General features: G+C 36.2%; 1 protein-coding gene across 21 annotated transcripts in view; it reads right to left on the minus strand.

Annotated features, from left to right (window-relative positions):
- Positions 1-1,145: 1,145 nt before the first annotated feature.
- The window catches only part of PTBP3 (polypyrimidine tract binding protein 3), a 115,984-nt gene continuing 91,835 nt past the window's right edge, over positions 1,146-25,294 (minus strand). For all 21 annotated transcript variants that reach the window (XM_054258981.2, XM_009001323.6, XM_054258979.2 and 18 more), the window contains 7 exons: positions 18,124-18,201; positions 15,369-15,508; positions 14,780-14,813; positions 11,465-11,557; positions 10,499-10,715; positions 7,190-7,267; positions 1,146-7,040 (listed from right to left, as the gene is read on the minus strand). In XM_054258981.2, coding sequence (XP_054114956.1) covers positions 6,908-7,040; positions 7,190-7,267; positions 10,499-10,715; positions 11,465-11,557; positions 14,780-14,813; positions 15,369-15,508; positions 18,124-18,201 — 773 coding nt within the window. In that variant the 3' untranslated portion in view covers positions 1,146-6,907. The remainder of the gene's footprint in view (positions 7,041-7,189; positions 7,268-10,498; positions 10,716-11,464; positions 11,558-14,779; positions 14,814-15,368; positions 15,509-18,123; positions 18,202-25,294) is intronic.

The raw sequence follows: 25,294 nt of genomic DNA on the forward strand, positions 1-25,294 counted from the left end.
AAATTTAAAATGTGAAACATTTAAAATTTTTTCAGAAGTAGATCAGGCATTTTTACCCTTCATCAGAAACACTCTCGCCACGTTCTCAATGTCTTAAAGTTGCAGTGAGCTATGATCCTATGGCTTTTAAGAGAAAACTTAAGTACCCCAATACTGTGTACACATCTTCAAGATTGTAATCTTACCAGCACTTGGAAGTATGAAACTGCGAACCTCGGTGTAATAGAGTAAACTAGACCAAGTCATGGAGACCTGGCTTCCTTGCTGTTAACTGGAAATTGAACTAGGTGGTCTCTTAGGTCACTGCATGACTCTTAATGATGGTTATAACGCCTCTGCTACGTAAATAAACATTTCACAGCCAATTGAGTTTATAAAAGCCTCATTTAGTCATATGGCTATTTTATCTTTTCCTAATAAAAATGTCTCATGCTAAAATACATCAATATTTACTTAATTCTCTAGTAGTATTCATGGAGACCACAGATTTTACAGGTAAGCCAGAAAAGATCAGCAGTGATTACCCAATTTTCTATTCCATTCGAAATAAATTCCCACCAACAAGAGACTAAAATATACAATGAATGCTAAGTCTAGACTTCTGCAATCCAACAATGTTTTAAAGACCAGAGAAGTAAAACATTTGTCTAAGGAAAAGCAATATATCATCAGCTGATATCTGTTATCTTTTTGAAAAGGATACAAACTTGGTTTGAGATCACACTTTGTGTCTCAAAGTATATGTATACTAATGCCAGAGGGAAGCCAAATACTGAACTAAACTGGAAATAGTGTTCCGACTGTACTCTGGTACTGCATATATGGGGGAGAGAGAGAAAAAGGAGAGTGAATGTGTGGGCAATAAAGCATGCTATCATGCACCTGCACTACAGCGGGGTGCTGGAGAAGGTACATCATAAGATCAGAAAAGCACTTTGCTCCTCAAAATCAGTATTCCTAAATGAAGGCAGAGACAGTTAGGTTTTGTGTTCTTCCCATTTTGAACATTGTTTGAATGTGCTCACTATTATCTAATCATGAGACGTTTACATGGATGGCTATGGAAAAGAAAAGAAAATAGGACATCATTAGAACTACAGGTAAGACAAGGGAAAACCCAAAGCACAGACAAGAACACAGAAAAATTTTAAGAGAGTACAGATGTCATGACATTTATTAAAAGGCATGCTACAATGCTGTATTTGTTAGGAAAAGAGATTAGAGATATCAAGTAATAGTCGGCAAATATACAAACTGAACGAAAACGGAATATACTGTAGTGTACAGAAGCTTGAATTAACCATGCACTACGCATTTAGAAAATATGTTTTTTAATATTTTATCTTCTTTGCATTTATAACATAATTCACTTCAACAATCACAGAATCCTTTTTTTCCAATGCCACAAACTCTGTTACAAATGAAAGCTGGTACTGCTGTTTATCCAAAATATACAAGACAATTGATGTTTTATATAAAACCACTTTATAAGTTCATTTGTTCCCAAAAACCTTTTTGTCTTTTTTGGCCTTGTTAAAAAAAAATGTTGTTACAAATATTTACAGCATTTTCTTCTGTTAGCAGTTTCATTCTTACAAACTGAAAAGGGGAATTTTTATGAACAGACCACGTAAAACACCAGACAATGTCAGAGGCTCCTAGCTGTGCTATTTTTTTTTTTCTTAAATACAGTACTGAAAATGCCCATCAAACTCTTGTCATCCTAATCCATTCTGTTCACACTGAAACTCCCATTTTCTCTAAGTAGTCTATTCACCAGTAGGAAATAGAAAGTAAAGGCCGCTCTGCACTGGGTCTTCTTTCAGAAAGGAGCTTGGGGAAAATGCTTCACAGAGAGGAGTTAAAACCAGAACAGTCAGTCTTTGGTCAGAGCAATGAGGTGACATTTTGATGCAAAGCTTTGCTTGGTCAGCAATCTTTTTAATTGGTACTTTCTGGATATGGGATGAATTTTTAAAAGATCTGGGAAGCAATGGCAAGGGGGAAAAAAGGCCAGAGTATGATTTTAATGGCATCAAAAAAATAGCTATTTAAATATTTGTTATTACAACTACTACATAGATCCAAGAAGTGAAAATAATACAACAAGAACAAACCAGGTGACAGTGCTGATTTAAGCATGCCGTAGGCAGCTTTTGATTATGACTATGATCACCAAGGTCACTGGACCAGACAAATATCCCTGTTCTCTGGAACATATGCCTCAGAATACAAAAACTAAGGAAACTACCACAAAGATTTTGAGCAGCTCTATTCTTGGACCTGCACAATGCTCTATAATGAATATTATGTGATAAAGGCAAAAGTGTAACTGAGACTTCATTTATACAGTTACAATTCTTTGCTTGGATGAATAGTTGGCGGGACAACATTCTTTTAAAACTATATAATACATATTTCCTGAAAACCAGAATACTGATACTATTTTAGTCTCAAATAGGAAGAAAAGGTCAATTAAGACTACTGAAGAAGGCACATAAACTTTGGTCCTGTTTTTTCTCCCACTATAAAACCCCTCAAACTAAGATTTTAATAATTTTCTATTTTTTAAACCATTCACAACTAGCTGTTAAAATTTGCTCTGAAAAAAGACTGCTAATAGTCTTGTAGATAACAACACAATCTTAAAAGACAGCTGAGTTATATTTTCTGATTTTGTGCAATCTAAGTTGTATTTCTTTTAGCACAATAGTTGAGTATTTTAAGTCTGGCAGTTTTGTTCTCGTTAACAACAGATCAAGACAAAGGAAAGGCTTAAGAAAAATGCTTTACACGTCGTCATGCTGTCTCTTTTTGGTTTTAAAAATAGCAGTACATATTAGGTTTTCTAAGAGATAGGTGGGGAAAAAGACCATACTTTTGAGTTTGTCATTTTTTTATCCAAAAATATCTAGTGGGAACAGAAGATAAACGGCATGACAATATGCTAAACATATAAGCATTGCTGACTGATGGCATGGAGACTTTGAAAAGAACAGAGTCAGGCGTGGTGGCTCATGCCTGTAATCCCAGCACTATCAGTAGTCGGAGGCAGGAGGATCACTTGAGCCCAGGAGTTGGAGATCAGTTTGGGCAACATAGCGAGACTTCCCCCCAAAAAAAAATTTAAAAAAAGAAACTGAACAGAGGCAGTCATAGGAGCCACTTCTTAGCAACTAAAGCAGAACCCATGATCATCATACTAGCTGGAGCCAAAAGAGGTCTCATTCTCATAAGGAAACAGGTAGGCAGAAACTGTATCTCCAAAAACTGAGCTCGGCAACGGCAACGTTTAACAGTAAATCAGAAACATTACTTCAAATAACTGATTATAATATTTAGTCTTAAAGTATTTATGGCATTATGTAAGGGCTACTCTCCAGTAAGTAGCAATTCTGATACTCTCCAGAAGTAATTCTGATACTCTCCAGTAAGTAGCAATTAAGATACTGGGTCATTTTTCTATTTGTATGTTACATAAAACACATTTTATTGCTATGCAAATTATTCAGATCTCAAAATAAATCATTATGATGTAATTTGCTACTGTTAAATGTGTACTGCTATTTTTTAAAGTCCTGAATATATATACTTTGTGTAGAAGTCAAGACATCTTGAAAAGTGATGACAATACTCCTTAAAATAAAGCAAATAAACTTAAAAATAGGATACTATGGTAGATCAACAGAGAAAAAAATCAACCATTGCTACAAGATACTGAATAAATGCATGCCAAAACAGAAATACACAGTTCTAGTTTTTCCACCATCCTGATACTTTTTAATCTTTTTATAAAAACTATGCCAACACAAATACTGTAATTCAAACAGCGAATAGCTAAATATGGACAACATCCATGTGCTACAGCTAATTTTAGACATAAACTGATGGTTTCAAACATGCTATTTTAAAACAAGAACATCCCACATCTCCAAATCTTAATTTGGTTAATTTTGTCAATAAATTAAAATGTATGTAATGTGCATATGTATATACAACTTTAGAAGAGTGTATTTATGTATATACACTTATCTACACACACACACACACAAACACACCCCTACACAAATCCCTGAAAAGGATTCAAATGTTCTCTCTCAGACTTGAAGGCCATTCCCTACTTCAAAATTACATTCAACACCATTATGATCTCCCTTCTGTTATTAGCAACTTTTGCTACACTTATGCTGAATGTTGTAAGAATCATGAATTAATAAATTACACAATAATTCCTAACTTAAAGTAAATGAAATAATCCAATTTAGCATGGCACTGAAAATTATAAATAGTGCCTGGGTGGGGAGGAGGGAAGCAAATTTTGGGAGATTTTGCAAAGAAATCTTTTTCCTCCTTCATACACCCCTTGTGTCTAGGTAAAAATTTATTTCCTAAGTAAAAAAAAAAACAAAAAAACCCCACAACTATATACATAATTATACCTATCTATTCGGGGAAACTGATCCATTAGAAAGGTCTTAATTTAGTATGCTCTTTTCTGTTCTACCAACTAAGTGTTGCTCAGTGGTGAGTGAATTCTGCTTTTTTAAATAATCTGTATCATCTCTTGCAGTCTCTATTTTTTGGTAAAATTTCTACTGTAAAAAACCTCCCTATGTTCTAATTAATCACTAGAATATAGAAAAGAGATTGAGATTTTTTTACATTTGTATTTTTTAGAGAAGGGGTCGCACTATGCTCCAAGGCTGGAGTGGAGTGGCTATTCACAAATGTGATCATAGCACACTGCAGCTTCGAACTCCTCGGGCTCAAGTGATCCTCCTCGCCTGTGGCTGGGACTACAGGTGCACACCACCATACCCAGGAAGATGTTCTTTATGCTTTTAAAAGTTGAGATGAGTCACTTTGAGAATCTGAAAACTGTAAAAGGGGTAGACAAAAATGACCCTTTTGACAAATTCTGCTTTAAAAAATTCTGATTAAGAACTGAAGGAATGGCTGGGCGCGGTGGCTCACGCCTGTAATCCCAGGACTTTGGGAGGCTGAGGCGGGTGGATCATGAGGTCAAGAGATCGAGACCATCCTGGTCAACATAGGTGAAAACCTGTCTCTACTAAAAACACAAAAAATTAGCTGGGCATGGTGGCGCGTGCCTGTAATCCCAGCTACTCAGGAGGCTGAGGCAGAAGAATTGCCTGAACCCAGGAGGCGGAGGTTGCAGTGAGCCGACGTTGTGCCATTGCACTCCAGCCTGGGTAAAAAGAGCAAAACTCCGTCTCCAAAAAAAAAAAAAAAAAAAAAAGAATTGAAGGAATAATAGCAAAGTTTCTTATTAAAAAGAAACAATTTTACATTATACAATCACTGAAGCAACATTAAAATGTACTCTTACATTCAACCAAAAAGAGAGGGACAGAGTATGAGAAATAACCCACCCTCTCATACTCCAAGTATGTGGGCACTCAGTAATAAAGTTACATTAACAAAGAAAATTAAGTTCTCCCTTGAGTATTGAGAAAAACCAAGCAATCCTGAGACAAATTCTGATGGGTGATAAAGATGAAACTGACATTGCACTCTACAGCCCCAAATTGATATGCAATAATAACTGGCAACAACACCTATTAATCACAATGTAAAGAGGCCTACAGGTGTGCACTGAATTATTCCCCAAACCATTCACCCTTCCCCACACCATCTCTGCACCAAGCACCAAAAATTTGATAAAAACTATTACTTACTGAAAACCACTTAAAATTGCAATTAAAAAAATTTTAAAACCTTACCAAAAGAGAAAGAAAAAACAAAATGCTTATGGAGTCCGCAATATAGCTTTCCAGATATCTAGATTAAACTCTAATCTACTGTATCTCAAGCACATAATAAGGCACATAAGAAGAAATTAAGTAAATACACAGTAATTTTGAGTATTAGAGATTATAGTGGTACAAAAAACCCTTGAGATTAATTTTTTTCTAAAAGAAGACCTTACCAAAAATAACTTTTAAAAAATCTGTCAAACCATATGATAGACCTGAATATTTTCCTTAAGACTGTAAACTTTTTTCTGAAAACAATTATAAAAAAGTAGTTTATAAGTAGAATTATTTTCTTTAAAATTTTCTAAGATCATATTACTTGACAAGTAAGTATCATTTGAAATTTAAAACACTTTTTTCCTGATAAAATTATTAGTTATTCTGACATCTTCTTAACAGATACTAGTTGGATTCCACTTAATTTCCCTGGGAACAGCTGAGACACTTCGTTTTTCCAAATAGTCTTAAAAAGTTAAAGATAGGCATTATTTAAAGGAGTGTCTTACAGGGAAAAAAAGATAACATTGAAAGAAAACATGCAGGTTTATATATCTGCTGCCACACAATTCAATGTGTTTATGCATAATAACCATTGATATATGGCAAAGATCTGATGTAATTTATAAGTGAACAGAATTTCCTACAAGGGTCAGACTTCTGATTCATAAGGTCAATAACTTGGTCATAAGCGATTTAAATTACTTCCATCAAGTAATTTTAGAAGTCTGAGTGTTTAAATTTTTTAAAAGTATACAAAGGAGTTTGGAAATGTTGTATAAGGCTGATCTGGACCCAAATTAAAACACAGTTAATCCTCTTCAAATCTAATTTAATATAGGGAATACAATTATTTAAAAAACATTTTTTCCTGATTTTCTTTTTCCTGAAGGTTATTTTCATAGAAACCATGGTACAAAGGGAAAAGAAACCTTTGACTGGCAGTGGTGGGGAAGAGGGGATAGAAAAAAAGAATATCCCTTGATTTTTAAAATATACTTGAATATCAAACTCAGAGTTATTTTTGTGAAAGAGGCAAAATTGGTTGTGAACTGCTTCAGTCTATGTCTGAAGGTTTTACTGAAATTATGGTCCAGTTTTAGGAGAAAAATTCACAGAAAAGAGAAAAATTCTCAGATTGTAGATTTTGAGAAGGAAACTCTGAGATGGTGATTTTCTCCAAGGTCATGGTTATGAAGCTCAATGAGGGCCTGAATTGCTTCTTCCACAGATCCCAACTGAATGAGCGCCATTTTGCGATCTTTCCTGAAAATGGTATAAGAAATACAGAAAGTATTTAGAATAAAATTTGCTTCCAAACTCCTTCCCCCACCAGAAGACTTCACTGAACTTCCTTTAAAATTTGCATACCATATTAAATAATTTTAATGTATTTTTTTAAAGCAAAGACTTACTGAAAGAATTTAAAAGCCTTCACTGAACATCCAGCTTCTATGAAAAGGTTCTTCAGACCATCCACTGTAACAGAAGGGCTGTGAAAACATCAGAGGGTGTCAATTACCTGGGCCCTATTCACAAGCAGAATAACTCTTGTAGTCATCAAATCTCTAGAGTATCTTACATTTCAAACAGAATTATTAAGCCATATGACAAAGACTTGATTTGGAAGTTCCCTGAAAGATGTTCAAAAACAGACACGTATCCTCAAGTAATGGAATTTTGTCTCAAATCTTTACAGAAGACATGGGCAGGTATATAAAGGGCAAGAAAAATCTTTCTATATTCTTTTTTTTTTTTAAATGCAGCTGTGCTTGGAATCTGTTTTTATTCTTATTACTTGTAACACTGGCTTCAGTAATCAACTTCCAAAGTTTCCTAGTTCTGACTTGTCTGCTACAGTCTGGAGTTCTACATTTTCAACTGTTTGCAGGGTAATTCTGAATGTGTGTGTGTGGCTGCCAGGCTCTAAGATGGCCCACAATTACTCTTGCCTCTTCATATTCACTCCCTTGCTTATTCCCCTCCCATAGGAAACAGAGGTGTCCTCTGCAAACACTTAGGATACTGTAGAAATGACAAATACGACTTCTGAAGCTGAGAGACATTGTGGTTTCTACTATGTCCTCTCCTGAATTATTAGCTTTGGAAGGACACTATGAAGGCACTATGGAGGAGTCCTCATGACAAGGAACTGGGGCCTTTGTCAACAAACAGGCACATGAGTAAGCCATTTTGGAAATGGATCCTCTATCTCCAGTTAAAGCGTTCAGATGACCACATCCTTGCCTAGCATCTTGACTGCAACCTTCTAAAAGACACAGCCAAAGCCACCCAGCTAACCCACTTCTAGATTCCTGACTCGCAGTAACAGTATGAGATAATAAACATTACTACTGTGTTAAGCTGTTAAGTTTGGGGTGATCTGTTAGACCGCCGTATATAACTAATAGAGTGGTCTACCACATGACAGTCAACTGACTAAAAGGAGACTGACTCACAACTGCCGGCAAGGATGGTGTAGCAGAACAATCACTAGCTCTGTCAGAAGACAGATCTGAGTTCACATTCTATTCCTCACTCACTATTTATCACTTTGACTAAATTATTTAACCTAAGTCTCAGTTTCATTAATACAAAGAAAAGACTGACCTTACTTCAAAGGTTATTATGAATAATGCCATGTAATAGTGGATACCAGGAGCTGGGAGTTAGGAGGAAAAGGTGGTTACCGCTTCAGTTTGGGATGATGAAAAGGTTCTACAGATGGACAGAGGCAACAGTCACACAATAATGTGTGAAAGTATTTAATGTGAATATATACTGCACTATACATTTAAAATGGTTAAAACTGTCAATTTTATCACAATTTTTTTTAAAAGGTTGTTATGGAGATTAAATGAGGCAACATGTGTAAAGCACCAGTACAGTACCCAGAACTTGGAAGAATATTAATATCGTTTCCTAATCTTCCTACATGTCCTATGTAGGCTGCAATTGGAGACCAGCTCTTGAGTAATGTGATGTATTTAAAAAGCTAACAACATTTCTCAGGTGAAGGGTGAAGAAAAATAGATAGATAGATAGATAGATAGATAGATAGATAGATAGATAGATAGATAGATAGAGCGAGCAAGCTAACAACAGAGCCAGGCACAGTGGTTCTTGCCTCTAATCCCAGCACTTTGGGAGGCAGATTGCTTGAGCTCAGGAGTCAGATATCTGCCTGGGAAACATGGTGAAACCTGTCTCTACAAAAAAATACAAACAATTAGCTAATGGCAGCCCACACCTGCAGTCCCAGCTACTTGGGAAGCTGAAGTGGGAAGTTCACTTGGGACTGGGAGGCAGAGGTTGCAGTGAGCTAAGATCACACTACTGTACTCCAGCCTGGGCAACAGAGGGAGACCCTGTCTCAAAAAATATATATAAATTAAAAAAAATTAAAAGCTAATGATGATAGGTGCCTGCCTCAGTATCTAATTGTTGCCCATTTACCCTATACTCCATAGTAATGAGCTGCTAAATTTCTAGGTCCGTGTGATCTATTTTTAATCTACTTTTCTTTTTTCCTTGACTCCACCAGCTTCCTGGCTGGCATGAGGTTTGATCCATTGCCCAACTTGGATTCAAGGTTTCTCTGTGCAGCCTAACTGGAAACCAGCAGGGAGGCTGGACATTCAACACTCTTCTGAGTAATTATTCTCTATTCCTATTCAGTTCCTGTTCTCATTCCCAGTAATATTCCAGACTCCACCCCCTTCTATACCCTCAAGGTTTTAAGTTTTTATACACATACACACACATATTCCCCCACAGCTTTTATCCCTCTTTTCCAAAGCTTATCCCCCTTTATGTATTAGTCCAAATTATACAAAACTGGCTTTTTAAAAAACAATTTCCAAAGTCCATGAACTAAACTGCCATTTTTGTAGATTAAGGACTTTAACCATTAGGACAGAGATTGCCAGATATTTTCTTGAAAGGGCCAGACACTAAATATCTTAGGCTGTATGGGCCCTATCGTCTCTGCTGCAACTAATCAGTTTTGCTGCTGTAGCTCAAAAGCAGCCATAAATAGCATGTAAGTAAATGAGTACAGCTATATTACATGAAACTTTATAAAAGATGAAATTTGAATTTTATATAATTTTATCATACCACAAAATATTTTGCTTCCATTTTAAAATGTAAAAATCATTCTTAGCTCATAGGCCACACAAAAATAACCACAGGCTACAGTTTGTCAATCCCTGAGTTTGAAGATAACTAAACTAAAGCACACATACAACACTAGTTAATAAAGAGATTTGTACAGTGCCTACAGGAAAGTAACTTTTCGCTTTTAAGAAATTAACATATCTATGGCTTTACAGCTTGTGGATAGAAAGTACAAAATCTGTTTTTACCAAATTCTTAGATACACTATTTTGATTCTGTTCTATTGGTTAACATAAATTGTTACTTCTACAAAGGGATAGACAAATATGTCCCAATGGAAGATTTCTGCATAATTATTTTTATGACCTTTTATAACTGAAAAATAGTTGCAAATTCTCTATTTGGAAAGAAAATTTCAAAACCGGTATCTTTCTATTTTAGAGTGTAGGATTGGAAATAACCTTCTGAAGGCACGATGGCAAACAAATTATCTTCTAAGAAATTACTGACCAGGACAAGTGCTAGGTTAGAACAACTTCAGAGGTTTTAACCTCTCCAAAATCACATATTGTAGATTGGGATTAATAACTTTATTAGGTACATACGGAATGTTGGAAAGATGCAGAGTGGCTGAAGGTGGAAAGATATTCTGGAAGTTTTTAGAGCCCGGCTTTTTAAAGCGATGCAAAGGACTATTGCTGAAATCCTTAGTCAGACCTTGGTCTTCTTGTCCCTCTCGAGGAAGCTGCACTGCTTGATGTTTGGACAGTGTAGCACGAAGCACTTTCCCATAAAGTCTCTGACCACTTAGATGGTTCATTGCTAGTGCAAGGGAAGAAAAATTTTAAAGTTGGGGTATTAGGATAGATTTTTCAGTAATATTTGTCAATATTACCATAAATTATTTTTACATATTTAAAACTGTATTGTCAGTTTGAAGGTGAAAAGAGTTTCAAAATCCAAAAACCCTTAAGGAAATATATTAAATGACTTCATTTTACGATAACAAAAGCAATTTAAAATAAACAAAAAATAACTATTTTCTAAGCAGAGTGCTATGAAGTTTGAGTGCCTGGAACACAGCAAGTATTCAAAAAATGGTTACTGAATATATTAGTTTTATCTCAAGCAAAGCACTTTTATAAGAAATTTTAAGTAATACTTTAACAGCTTTTATAACAGTGAAGTCACTGAACTCTTCCTTACATCATCATTACAAAGTTTGCCCAAACTTTTAAGCCATTCAATGGTTACAGAAAACTTAATTTGGAAGGAAAAGAAATAAATAAAATGAAATAAAACAAATCATGTTTATTAAACATAATGGAAAAATCCTAGGGTCAAAGCTCTAAACATTAACAATGTGTTCAAGTAGATAAATGAATTTCAGACTTAAAAAGAGTCATGAATATTTTTTAATCTTAACATATAATCTTATAATAATGAAGACATTATCACAAGGAGGTGTTCTTTTGTAAAATCATATTCCTACTATCTATGTTTATTTTCAAGGAAAATTCACACACAAAAGGGGCAAGTTCACATTATTAATAATTATCAATCATTAGTACCTAGCTGAGCTTGATTTGCATCTGCCATCTGAACCAAGGCATTTTCTTTCTTGTTAAACATAATCTTCACTCGATGTACATCACCATAGACTCCTAATTAAAACAAAACACAGCACTGTTTTTAACGTCTGTTTGTGTTGTGTTTAATTAATTTTACTAATATACTTACAGAAGGCATTTCTTATACTATATACTCTCCCTTGGCAATTCCATACATATACTCGCAAATGTTTATCTCTTCCAAATTCCAGATCCATTTCTGTACTTAATCTTTTTCACATGGACATCCCATAAATACTCTAAACTTAATATGTCCCAAAGTGATTCCTCCCCGCTTTCCTCTCCCCATTCTGTGTTCACTAACTCTGTAGATAAATATCCTCATTCACATAGTTGCCCCAGTCAGACACCTGGAAGTCATCTTTTGACTTCTTCCTTTCCTCAAACCCTTACACCCACCCAATCAATCACCAGCACCCATTGATTCTATGGTCTAAATATCTCTCACATTTGTCCATGTCTCCAATCCTTGCTACCATCAAAGCTATCAACACTATTTCATACTGGGACTACCACAACCTAATTGATCCTAATTAATCTTATTACACTCGATTTTTCTATACTAGTGTTCCCCAAAGTGGGTCCTATCTCCTGCAGGATGGGTAAAATGATTCACTGAGGCATAGAAAGATAATAATCAAACTCTTATCTATACCAATCTGCTTATATAAACCAATATGAATAAAGCTAGTGTTTGAATTTTGAATATATAGATAAAATTATAGCTGGAAGGTTCTACAAAGTGAATTCCAGTCTCGCTCAACCTTTTCATTCAGTGTATTACAATATATTTCATTTTATGTGATACCCGGTATCATCAATATTATAAAAATCTTTCAGCAGTGTGCAGTGGCTTACACCTATAATCCCAGCACAATGGGAGACCAAGGTGGGTGGATCACTTGAGGTCAGGAGTTCGAGACCAGCCTGGCCAACATGGTGAAACCCCGTCTCTACCAAAAAACACAAAAATTAGTCAGGTGTGGTAGTGCACACCTGTAATCCCAGCTACTCAGGAGGCTGAGGTGGGAAAACAGCTTGAATCTGGGAGGTGGAGGTTGCAGTGAGCCAAGATCATGCCACTGCACTCCAGCCTGGTCAACAGAGTAAAACCCTGTCTCAAAAAAGTTAAAAAATAAAAATAAAAAGATCTTTCAATAGTTGCATCATTACCATACTAATGGCACTTTAAAAATTTTAAACAGAGACAAGTATTCTGAATTTGCTACCCTTCTCAGAAATAACAAGATGGTGATGTAAACTATTCTTTAAAAATTAAACATACTCAATTTGTTTTTCAAAATGTGGTTGTTTATTTTTTGTAGAGATGGGGTCTCACTATCTGGCCGAGGCTGGTCTCAAATAATCTGATCCTCCTTCCTGGCCCTCCCAAAGCGTTGGGATTACAGGCATGAGCTAATGTACCCAGTCATTTTTTAAATAGGTGAGAAATTTAACTGCTTTTAGTATAAAACATGCTTTGCTAGAAAAGAGCCATATTAAAATATACTGTTAATACATGATTTTATTACTGAAAATTACATGCATCGATCATTAATAAAAACTCTTATAAGTGACTGTAAATGAGCATGAGGAATTTCTTTGGGTGATGAAAATTTTCTAAAATTGGACTGTGGTGATAGCCACATAACTGTGAATTTACTAAAAATCTTTGAGCTGTAAACCCAAAGCAGGTAAACTGTATGGTTGTAAATTATACCTCAAAAATTCCATTAAAAAAAAAAAAAACCTTATCAGTCGGGTGCTGTGGCTTACATGTATATGTCAGCTACTCAGAAGGCTGAGGGAGGAGGACTGCTTGAGCCCAGGAGTTTGACACTGCAGTGAGCTATGATCACACCACTGCACTCCAGCCTGGGCAACAGAGTGAGACCCTGTCTCTAAAACTATCAGATTCAAAAAAGTTAGAAACAATTTCCTATCTTATTTTAAAAATCCTTATAAATGAAGCATACCAGTGAGTTTTAACTCTATTTGTTACACATATTCAAATATAACAGTTTCAAGATCCACTAATTTAAGAGGAAAAAATCGAACTTTTCTAGGTAAAGCATGACAAAGATTGGTGGATTACATGAAAAAAATAGTGAAATAATTATTAGAGTATAGCAACAATGAAACCCCTGCTTTTAGATTATATATCTTTATGACTTATCTTCCTCAGCTACGACAACCATTAAAGTCAAGTAGTGAAATGATCTATCCTTGGAATACTGAATCAAAATGAAAACAAGGATTTTTAATATCAAAGCGTATTAAATCATATTGCTCACCAAATGTTAATCATTTTTTATGGAAAAAAAAACTGTCATTAATTAAAATCTTGCCAGGTGCGGTGGCTCACACCTGTAATCCCAGCACTCTGGGAGGCCAAGGCAGGCAGATCATGAGGTCAGGAGATCGAAACCATCCTGGCCAACATAGTGAAATCCCATCTCTACTAAAAATGCAAAAATTAGCTGGGCGTGGTGGCCCGTGCCTTAATCCCAGCTACTCTAAAGGCTGAGGTAGGAGTATTGCTTAAACCAGGAGTCGGAGCTGCAGTGAGCTGAGATCATGCCACTGCACTCCAGCCTGGGCCACAGAACAAGACTCTGCCTCAAAAAATTATAAATAAATAACATAAATAAAAATATTAAAAATAGTAAATATTGCTTATTTCACTGTTCTCATAATTCTATGCTGTTGGAAAGTTTGGAGACTATTTTAAAAACCTGAATCGCATTATGTCACTCTCTTGCCTCATAACTATTCAATGGCTTCCCATTGTTCTTAGGTTAAAAACTATAAACTCCTTAACAAAGTTTTCAAAAGCTCTTCATGATTTTGACCCAAGCAGCTGTCCACCTTCACCAGGTCTGCATTATGCTCGCCACTAGGCTTCCTTCCTGGTACTTCCGTGTACCAGGACCCATCTCTCTCCTCTCCCCTCCCCTGTGAAGACACTGCCCTCCCTTTCTGCCTGGCTGATTCTTGCTCATGTTTCACAAGTCAGCTTAACTATCATTTCTATTGAGTCCTTCTGCTAGGTTAGGCCTCCCTGTGTTACACAAAACCTCTATTTCCCATATTATAAATCATCACTATAATTACTTACAGAGTCTTATTCACTGTTTTATCCTCAGTGTCAGCACAATACTTGGCACATAGAAGTAATCAATAAATACTACTAAATAAATGAAATTGTTAAATTCACACGTGTAGACAATATTAAAATAGCAAAAATGAACTTACCAAATAGGATAAAAAGCCCATGTGGTGTGATAAGCTGTAAAGGTAACACAAAATAAGTGTCTGACAATAATTTAAGTAAAAATTGAAAATAAGTTTATATTCTGACAGCTTTTATTTTAATGCAATGGTTTTATATACTAGTGATGAATTTTAATAAAAGTCCTTAAAACCAACTTAAGCATTTTAATTTGAATACAACCCTGGATCAGAAGCTACCAAGCCGGGCATGGTGGCTCACTCCTGTAATCCCAGCACTTTGGGAGGCTGAAGTGGGTGGATTGCTTGAGACCAGGAGCTCAAGACCAGCCTGGGCAACATAGCAAGATCCTATTTCTACAAAATAATGCAAAAAGAAAAAAACAAAAAAAAACCCAAAAAACATTAGCCAGGCGTGGTGGTGAGCGCCTGTAGTCCCAGCTACTTGAGAGGCTAAGGTGGGAGGATCACTTGAGCTGGGAGGCAGAGGTCACAGTGAGTGAATGCAGCACCACACTTGAGCCTGAGTAACAGAGTGAAACTCTTTCTCAAAAAAAATTGCTACTATACCTTCTCCTGAAAGACTATTTATATAGAATACTTTTCAACTCACATCAGGATTGAGATTTGTGACGAGTAGAACAGAATTTCCCGGTATACCACTAGCCCCAGGAATGGCCATCCTTCCAGTGACAGCAGAGGAGGTGATTGTGAGAGGACCAAGAGCTCCAGGAACAGCTGGAACTGATAGACCTTTTAAAAATACCAAAAGCATTTCATATTCTAATTATCAGAAGAACTGTAACACTTGATAGAATTTCAGCAAATAAAGAAGAAAGCAAAAATACAGAAAGAAATTGTGTCAAGGCTACCATAAAGATACTGAAGGCCAGTTTTCTGCCCTACAGTCTGCCTGCAAGCTGAGCTCCTCATCTGTTGACATTATTATACTTTGTATTCTATTATTCATAAGGTACTCTGCAGACTAACTGAAATCACTTGGCCTAACGCTGTTAGGCTTTTCAGAGGGTCTATCAACTACAAACACTCCCTGTTTCTTGCAATAGATATATTCTAGCACCTTTCTATCAAGTGTATATACTTTTCATACTGGCTTCTACCATAAAATCAGGTTAAGTATTTTTTTTAAAGACCTTCAGCAGAAGTCAAAAACATGCATGCTAGGTAGTGCTATATGACATTTTATACGGGAAAAACATTTTGTGACTATATAAAATGCTATATAAACATTATTCTGACCAAAATAGATTTACAGCATTCAATATTCTTACTGTAGCAGAAATATTCAGAGGTCTCTACTTCTCTAGGTATTTTGGAACCACTGAAAGCTCAGTAACACCAGAATATTGACACTATACTTAAAACTGCAGACTTTCCTGTTATTTTGTGTTCTTAGCTTAAAAAGTATCTTAAGGTAACCTTCTAGTTTATGTAAAGTTAACCAATTCCTTAATTTAATGATTCTTTAAAATAAACAGTCTGGCCACTTTCCCACATACCATGTAATTAAATTGTAATATATTTTACATTCAGCCTATTCTGCTTAACCGTCTAAGAAGGTCATAACTACCATCATCCACACTGCTGAATTTTAAAACTGTGCAGACCACATTCTCAGGCTGAATACTACTGCATGAAATCAATAGCCCTCACATGACCTATTCTTATGCCCCTCCAGTCCAACTCCAATAGTTTTGCATAACTTTTGCCATTTGTATGTCTGTTATACATGTGCTAAGAGCACAGTTCAGCTACACTGTAGGTGTGTGTGTATCCTCTATCAACTTAAAAGTCTTATCAAGTCAGAACCCCTCTTTTATTGACTTTTCATCTTTCTTAATATTTATTACTTAATATTTGTACATAGAGTGTATCTAAAAGAAATATCCAAAATGAGGGAAAACATATCAAAATGTCCACCAATTAAACTTTGAGGAGCTTTGAATAAATAAAACTATGTTTTTAACGTAATAGGTAGAATATTCACTTAACTAAACTAAAGATACACTAAAAACCACCAAGATGGTAAAATTTAAAACCTCAACCTTTATATCACTCTTTCCGTTTTGGTTAACTCCATCCTCTCCATCGAAGAAAGAGTAGTTACTGGCCATGTGGGGTGGCTTACCCTGTAATCCCAGCACTCTGGGAGGTTGAGGCAGGCAGGCCACTTGAGGCCAGGAGTTTGAGACCAGCCTGGACAACATGGCAAAACCTCATCTCTACTAAACATATAACAGCTGGCCGTGGTGGCATGCACCTCTAGTCCCAGTTACTCAAAAGGCTGAGGCATGAGAATCATTTGAACCCCGGAAATGGAGGTTGCAGTAAACTGAGATTGTGCCACTGCATTCCAGCCTGGGCAACACAGCAAGACTCTGCCTCACAACAACGAGGGGGTGGGGTGGGGAGGAGGAGGCGGAGGAGGAGGAGGAGGAGGAGGAGGAGGAGGAGGAGGAGGAGGAGAGTTAAAATTCCCAGAATTCAAAGGTTATGATACAAAGATTACAGCCAGAAAGCAGCTATGTTGTAATTTAAGATACAGTTATAGTCACAATTATGTAGAGAGAGGCTTACCACTCTGCCATTCCCCTGTGCGCCAACCTCAGTGTATTTTTTAGACATCAGAGATAAAAATCATAAAGTAATATTTTCTCTTTTCCTTAAATTATAATCAAATTCATTTTGTTTACTATTTGGAAAATAATGGGAGTCATTATCAAAGTATTAATCAACTCCTATCTCCTAATTACCTCCATTAGCTAAAGAGACAAAATATATATCTCCCCTGAAATGCACAGCATGCATACCCATCTATAGCAATCTTCAAAACCCATTAATAACAAAAGGTTTTCTGAAGAAGCTGAATAGTGAATGTATAGTATGACTGCATATTATTTGTTGAGTGCTGTCAAAGGCATTAAAGACTCAAAGATAGACAAGTCTGTTCAACACATAATTGATAAGCTTATCAGTAAAGACAGAAGCAGCTTACATATTTTATATACCAACTGGAAAGGCAAATCTAAGGTTATTTAATGTCATTAACCCATAGTTATTTGTGCCAATGGCAAACAGAAATGATGCAGAACATATCATGGATTTAAGAATTTAAATCTTAATAATATTAAGATTTAATATTACTGGAATTAAGAATGGAACCAGAGAGAATTATTCGTAAAAACAAGGAAGGTATGTATCATACAAATCACCAATCTTCTATAGCTGATATGCATAATACTTTTATGGTAAATTCTTCAACTATGATAACATTCTTCATCTTGATAAATTTTAGAAAACATACAACTTCATTGAAAATCATTTCAAATCCAACTTAAAAGAGTCACCTGTAGCTTGAGGAAATCCAATGGCTGGGGCAAATCCAGCAGCCCCTGCATATGGTGAAGAAATTATACCTGGTGCACCTAAAGGGAAAGAGAAGCTAAAGTAAATATGCTACCTTCTATAAATATGGTTATCAAGGCAATATAAAATGGCCATATGAAAGTACATTACTAACAAAGAGATTCTGTTACAGAGTAAAGATCTGTTCAACAAGTGATCTTTAACATATAAAGAGCCTCTGCCACATCCACAGGCTAACCCCTTTGAATTGGGTTCAAGGATCAAGAGTACATCCTGAGATTCTTTCACTTATTTAGAGTAATATTTCATAATAAAAAAATCAATTACTTACTAAATGTTATTAAATCATATTGTACTTGTCGGGTAACTATGCTAACTTACTTTTTATTAAAAAAAGTAAGTTAAAATCCTTGCCTTTGAGAGGCTTACGAACTCAAAGTATGAATAACAGGAGATTCATGATGAGGGTAGAATGGTACAAATTCAAATGTACTACAACTGGACTAAGAAGTGATCACAGTCAATTTGCTGTAACTGGTCATATAAGTTTTCTCTGGAGGTAAAACCAGAACTAACTATTATGTAATCAAAGACGCAAAGTATTTAGTGTGTACTAAATACTCAACAAATGCTGGTTCTTCTCTTTCCTTTAAAAAGCCTGGTGACTGTGTATCATCAACAAAAATAAGAGTTCCAACGAAGGAGTCACTTTTAGTAGACAAATGATTAATTTGGTTTGGGGCATTTCAAATTCAAGATGATAAGACATTCAAATAGAAATGCCAAAAAGTGGAAATAAAGGAGCAAACTCAGATTATAATAAGTAAACACATAAATTTGTGAATTACCTGTGTAGACATAAATGTGAAAGCCATACAAAATGAGAGCTCTACTAAAAAGGGCACAAGACAAGGAATGAAGGCTAAAGACACAGCCTGGGGGTAGAGGTACACTTAAGCAATAGAAGAAAAAGGAATATCCTACAGAAAGAGAATAGCCTTAGAAATAGAAAAAAAAAAAACAAGGAATTATAGTACCTCAAAATCTAGAGGAATAGTTTCAAAGGGGGGATGAGAAGCACCTTCAATATAGAGCACAGAGAATGAGAAATGAGGAAGGTAAACAACACTATTACAGAAATAGTGAGAGGTTAGACTGCAAAGCTCAAAGCAGGGAGTTTGCTTTTTTAATGATAGGGCGATGAGCATATTTATAGGCACAAGTATGTAGGCTCCATTTTCTAAGAGTTAAAAACTCATATAATTTCATTTTCTTCATTAAAAAGAATTAATTTATTAAATATGTAACTAATTATAGTAATTCAAAAAATACAGTCACAAGAGACTGCAGGGATAGAATTAGCAGAGAATTGACATTGAGATACAAAAAATGAGAGTAACTGACAGAATAACTGATGAAATAAGAAGGGAGAGTGAAATCCATTTTACAAATACATGTTGAAAGCGTATCATGAGCTAAAGCATTCTAGTCAGAAACAAAGCAGACAAGATTTTGTCTTTGCTCAACTTACATGCAAGTAAGCACAAGATCATAGGTAAAATGATTCATTTTTACAACAGAAAAAACTATAAGGCACAAAGAAGACTTCACAAAGAGGCTTCAAGATAGAACCAAGCAATTACGAAAATCTACACTAGAAAAACTAAAAATAAAGTTAAACATAAGCAGAGGTATGGTGGCTACTGTATTATTGCTGCAAAATATCTGTTTGCTCCCTTCTATATAGCTGGCCATACATGACTTGCAATGCCTTTTGGCGGAGGAGCACACATTTCCAAGCAGTTCACACTGGGCTTGATCATGTCCTGTTTTTCCCCAAACAATAATGGTGGAAATGACACATGCTACTTCTATACAGAAACTTTAAGTGGCATTACGGGTTTATACCTGCTCCCTTATTCTTTACTGTCTGCCACAAGAATGCCATGTCTCAAAGAGGAGCGGATCTTTGGTGTCGGCCCTACATTAAAAAGACAAGTGGAGGATGGCTGCAAGAGCTTATTCACAGCTACTGAGGCATGTGGGAGAGAAAAACGTTAATTTCTATAAACCACTGATGAAGGGGAGTAGTTTTTAAGCATGGCAAAGTGGCTAATACGTATGGCTACAGAATGGGTGAGGCAGAGCTCCAGCAAGCAGTAGATTTGAGAGAAATGAGGAAAGATTTTGAGATAACTATCACAGAACATTCAACAGAAATATATAAAAGAACTGGCAAACAATTATCATGACCAAATTTAAATAACTGTTTCCCTGTAAGATAAGATAATAAGAACATTTGCTAAAATTTGACAAAACAAGCATTCTTCAAGTGTCTATATAATCTACACTACCTAAATAAGCAGAAACAGAAACATTATATGGCAAAGTAACCTGTTAGACAACACATTCGTATCTTCATTTCATGAAGCAATTACACAAACCTTTAAGAAAAATGTTTCAGGTCTGAATGACTAAGAACGGATTCTTCACATTTAGAAAATGTACCACCAGGATAGCAACTAAGTGAATACGAATTAATACATGAGATAACATTTTAACCTATGAAATCAGTTTATCACAGTGTTATTTAAAAACAGCAAAATCCTAAAGAAACAAGCTTAATGTCTAATTTGGAGAATGATTAATATAAACTAACCTTACTTCAGAAAATGCCCAATGAATGAGTATAAAGACTTTCTTTTTTAAAGAAAAACTAAAAGTTGCCATGATTATAAGGAGTAACTAGGCTAAAACTCTAACTCTGTGACATTGAGCTTTGGTTTGGTCAGCCTCATGGGGTAGCAGGCAAGAAGTAAATCCCAGAGTAGCCCAAGGTGGGAAGTCAACAGGACACTCTCACTGCATTAATCTATTAGTATAGGCTGAAAATAACCTACCCTATCTACTACTACTCCCATCTTCAGAAGACTACCAGGAAGATTAGCTTTGTGACTAGCACAGAAAGAAGAAAAGTCCCTGAAAAGTTCTAACCAAAAGGAAGCTTTCACAAAAATTTACAATCTAAATTTACATTTCTTGGAAGTCTAAAGGAAAACCAAGCTATTAATTTAGGTTAAAATGATCCCAAATGTAAAGCCTTTAATGTTGTAGGCAAATTCTCTCTGGAGGAACAAACACCTTGATCCTGAGCCTCAAGGAACAATCATAATTAATTCCTCAAGTAAAATGAATAACTCATCCCCACCCTCTCCCACAAAAAAACCCCAAAAGTCAAAAATATCTAAGCAGAAAGAAAACTGTAAAAAATCTGAGATACTAGATTAAACAGATGAAGATTTAAATAGTAAGTTTGAAAAAAGGCATACAAAAAAATATCTGTAGTACAGGAGACACTTTTTAAAAATGAACCAAATAAAATTTCTAGAAATGAAAGCCACAATTGCTAAAATCTAAAATTACAGGACAGATTTAACAACAATTAAATCAAGCCGAAGAGTGCCATCAGTGAACTGAAAGTTAGGTCCTAAAAAATTCTTCAGAATGCAGCTCAGAAAGGAAAGTAAGTTTGATACACTGAGGACAGAGTGGGGGTTATAACATGTCCTATTAAAGCTCCAGAAAGACAGAAGAGAAATAGTGACAAGGGGAAATATATGAAAGGATTTCTACAACCACTAAAAATAACAATCCACTGACTCAAGAAGCCCGATGAGCTCCAATTAGAATAAAATCCTTATTAAATGAATACATCATACTGAAACCACACCAAAGAAAATGGACACCAAAGAAAAGAAAAATCCCTAAAGAATAGCCCAAAAAACAAACAAATAAACAAAGCAGCAGTTAGCTTGACAACTTTCTTTTTTTGAGACAGTTTCATTGTGTCTCCAGGCTGGAGTGCAGTGGCATGATCTTGGCTCACTGCAACCTCCAGCTCCCAGGTTCAAGTGATTCTCCTGACTTAGCCTCCTGAGTAGCTGGGATTACAGGCACGAACCACCGTGCTCAGCTAATTTTTTGCATTTTTAATAGAGACGGGGTTTCACCATGTTGGCCAGGATGATCTCGAGCTCCTGACCTCATGATCCGCCCACCTCAGCCTCCCAAAGTGCTGGGATTACAGGCGTGAGCTACCACGCCCGGTGACAACCTTGTAAGAACAACAATGGAAACCAGAACATCATAAAATGGTATCTTCAATATGCTGAAAGAAAAATATCTCTCAACCTAGAACTTTATACTCAGCAAAAATAACTCTTAAACTTGATAACAAAAGAAAGATAGTGGCCGGGCACAGTGACTCATGCCTGTATTTAATCCCAGCACTTTGCGAGGCTGAGGTGTGCGGATCACCAGAGGTTGGGAGTTTGAGATCAGCCTGACCAACATGGAGAAACCCTGCCTCTACTAAATACACAAAATTAGGTCCAGCACGGTGGCTCACACCTGTAAACCCAACACTTTGCAAGGCTGAGGTAGGCAGATCACCTGAGGTTAAGAGTTTGAGACCAGCCTGGTCAATGTGGTGAAACTCACACCTGTAAACCCAACACTTTGCAAGGCTGAGGTAGGCAGATCACCTGAGGTTAAGAGTTTGAGACCAGCCTGGTCAATGTGGTGAAACCCCATCTCCACTAAAAATAAAAATAATTAGCCAGGTGTGGTGGCATGCATCTGCAGTCCCAACTACTTGGGAGGCTGAGGCAGGACAGTTACTTGAACCTGGGAGGTAGAGGTTGCAATGAGCCAAGATCTCACCATTGCCCTCCAGCCTGGGCGAATAGAGCGAAACTTCGTCTCAAACAAAAGAAAATTGGAGGCAAATAACTTCAAATATGTTACCACAGACCTTTCCTAAGTGAAATACTAAAGCGTATCCTACAGGCAGAATATAAGTGTTTTCAGATGGCATGTCTGAATTGCAAGAAGGAATGAAAAGCCTAAAGAGTTATATATGGTTTAATTTAAATGAACACTGATAGTACAAGACAATAACAAATTGCAAGATTAAAGTCAAATAATGTAAAAATATAACAATAACATCACAGGTAAGGAGGAAGTAAAAGGAGTCCAAGTGTCCTAATATTCTTCTATTATTTAAGAAAAGGTACAGTTATTAATTAACATTAGATTTTGGTAAAATGTATAAAAGTTAAAAATTCTAGATAAAAACAGAAACAGTGCTAAACTTCAAACCAATAGTGGAAAAACAGAGTAACAAACATTCATTCAGCAAATATTGTTTGCATGGTTATTTTGCTTCAGGCATTGGGAAACATTACTAAACTAAATAGGCACCCTACTCCCCAAGTCCGCCCTGGTGAAGCTTAATAGAGATAAAAACAGAATAAGCAATACACAGAATATATGGTAAGTTAATTGTATAGCACGTAAGAAGGTGACAATTACTATGGAAAAAAACAGGCTGTGCACAGTGACTCACACCTACAATCCCTGTACTTGAGAGGCTACAGTGGAAGGATCACTAGAGGCCAAGAGTTCAAGAGAAGCCTGAGAAACATAGTAAGACCAGCCCCTGTACAAAAATTTTTAAAATTAGCCAGGCATGGTGGTGCATGCCTATATTCTCAGCTACACAGGAGGCTGAGGTGGAAGGAATGCTTGAGTCCAAGAGTTCAGGCTGCAGTGAGGCATGATTGCACCACTGCACTCCAGCCTGGGTAACAGAGTGAAAGAGACCTGTTGAAAGAAGGGAGGGGGGGGAAGAAACAAAAGAAAAGGAAAGAAAGAAAGAACAGAAAGAATCAGGAGAGTTCTGAGGAAGAGCTGCTCAAGACAGGTCAAAGAATGCAGATGAGAAAAATCTCTCTCTGTGTACCTGGGAGAAAAGCACTCCAGGCAGAATAAATAACCAGTGGAAAGATCTGGAGGTTGGAACATACCTAAAATGTCTGACAAACAATAGGGATATCAGTATTGGTGGGTAGAAGGATGATGTAGGGTAGCATGTAAAAAGAATTGTCAAAAAGAAAAAAGATGGTACAGGGCCTGTAATCCAATGTAAAGATGGGGCATCCACTCTGAAAGAAACAGAAACCTTTGGAGGGTAGTCAGCTTTAGAGTAAAATGATTTGACTTAATTTCTTTTCTAACTTACACACAATAAAAGGCATATGTACATGTATATGTACTGTATGATGTGTATTTGTGTATGTACAATGTGATGAGTTTTGACATACTGTCATGCACAGCAGTCAATAATGAACCACATATACAATGGTGGTCCCATGTCATTATAATGAAACTGAAAAATTTCTATTGCCCAGTAATGTTATAGCCATTGTAACACTGTAGTGCAACATAGTACTCGTATATGTTTGTAGTGACGCTGGCATAAACACTCAATAATATAAAAGTACAGAAAATATAATATGTACAGTATATAATACTGTACAATGTAGTACATAATAAAGAATTATGTTACTAGTTTATTTATTTATTTATTTTGAGACAGAGTTTTGCTCTTGTTACCCAGGCTGGAGTGCAATGGCGCCATCTCGGCTCACTGCAATCTCTGCCTCCTGGGTTCAGGCAATTCTCCTGCCTCAGCCTCCCAAGTAGCTGAAATTATAGGCACACGCCACCATACCCAGCTAATTTTTTGTATTTTTAATAGAGACGGGGTTTCACCATGTTGGCCAGGATGATCTCGAGCTCCTGACCTCATGATCCGCCCACCTCAGCCTCCCAAAGTGCTGGGATTATAGGCGTGAGCCACCGCGCCTGGCCATTACTAGTTTATATACGTACTATACTGTATTTGTATTGTTATTTTAGAGTGTACTCCTACTTGTTTTTTTGTTTGTTTTTTTTTTAAACTTAACTGTGAAACAGCTTTAGGCAGGTCCTTCACGTGGTAATCCACAAGAATGTATTATCATTATAGGAGACGACAGCTTTATGCCTGTTACTGTCTCTGAAGACCTTCCAGTGGGACAAGATGCAGAAGTAGAAGCCAGTGATACTGACAATCCTGACCTTGTGTAGGCCTAGGCTAACGTGTGTTCGTGTCTTAGTTTTTAATAAAAAAGTATAAAAGGTAAAAAAAAAAAAAATTCTTAATAGAAAAAAGTTTACAGAATAAGAATACGAAGAAGAGTTTTGTACAGCTATACATAAAAAAGTTTGTACACAATGTGCTTGTGTTTCAAGCTAAGTATTATTACA

This window comes from Callithrix jacchus, chromosome 1, assembly GCF_049354715.1.
Source record: "Callithrix jacchus isolate 240 chromosome 1, calJac240_pri, whole genome shotgun sequence".
In the NCBI taxonomy this organism is placed as follows: Eukaryota; Metazoa; Chordata; class Mammalia; order Primates; family Cebidae; genus Callithrix; species Callithrix jacchus.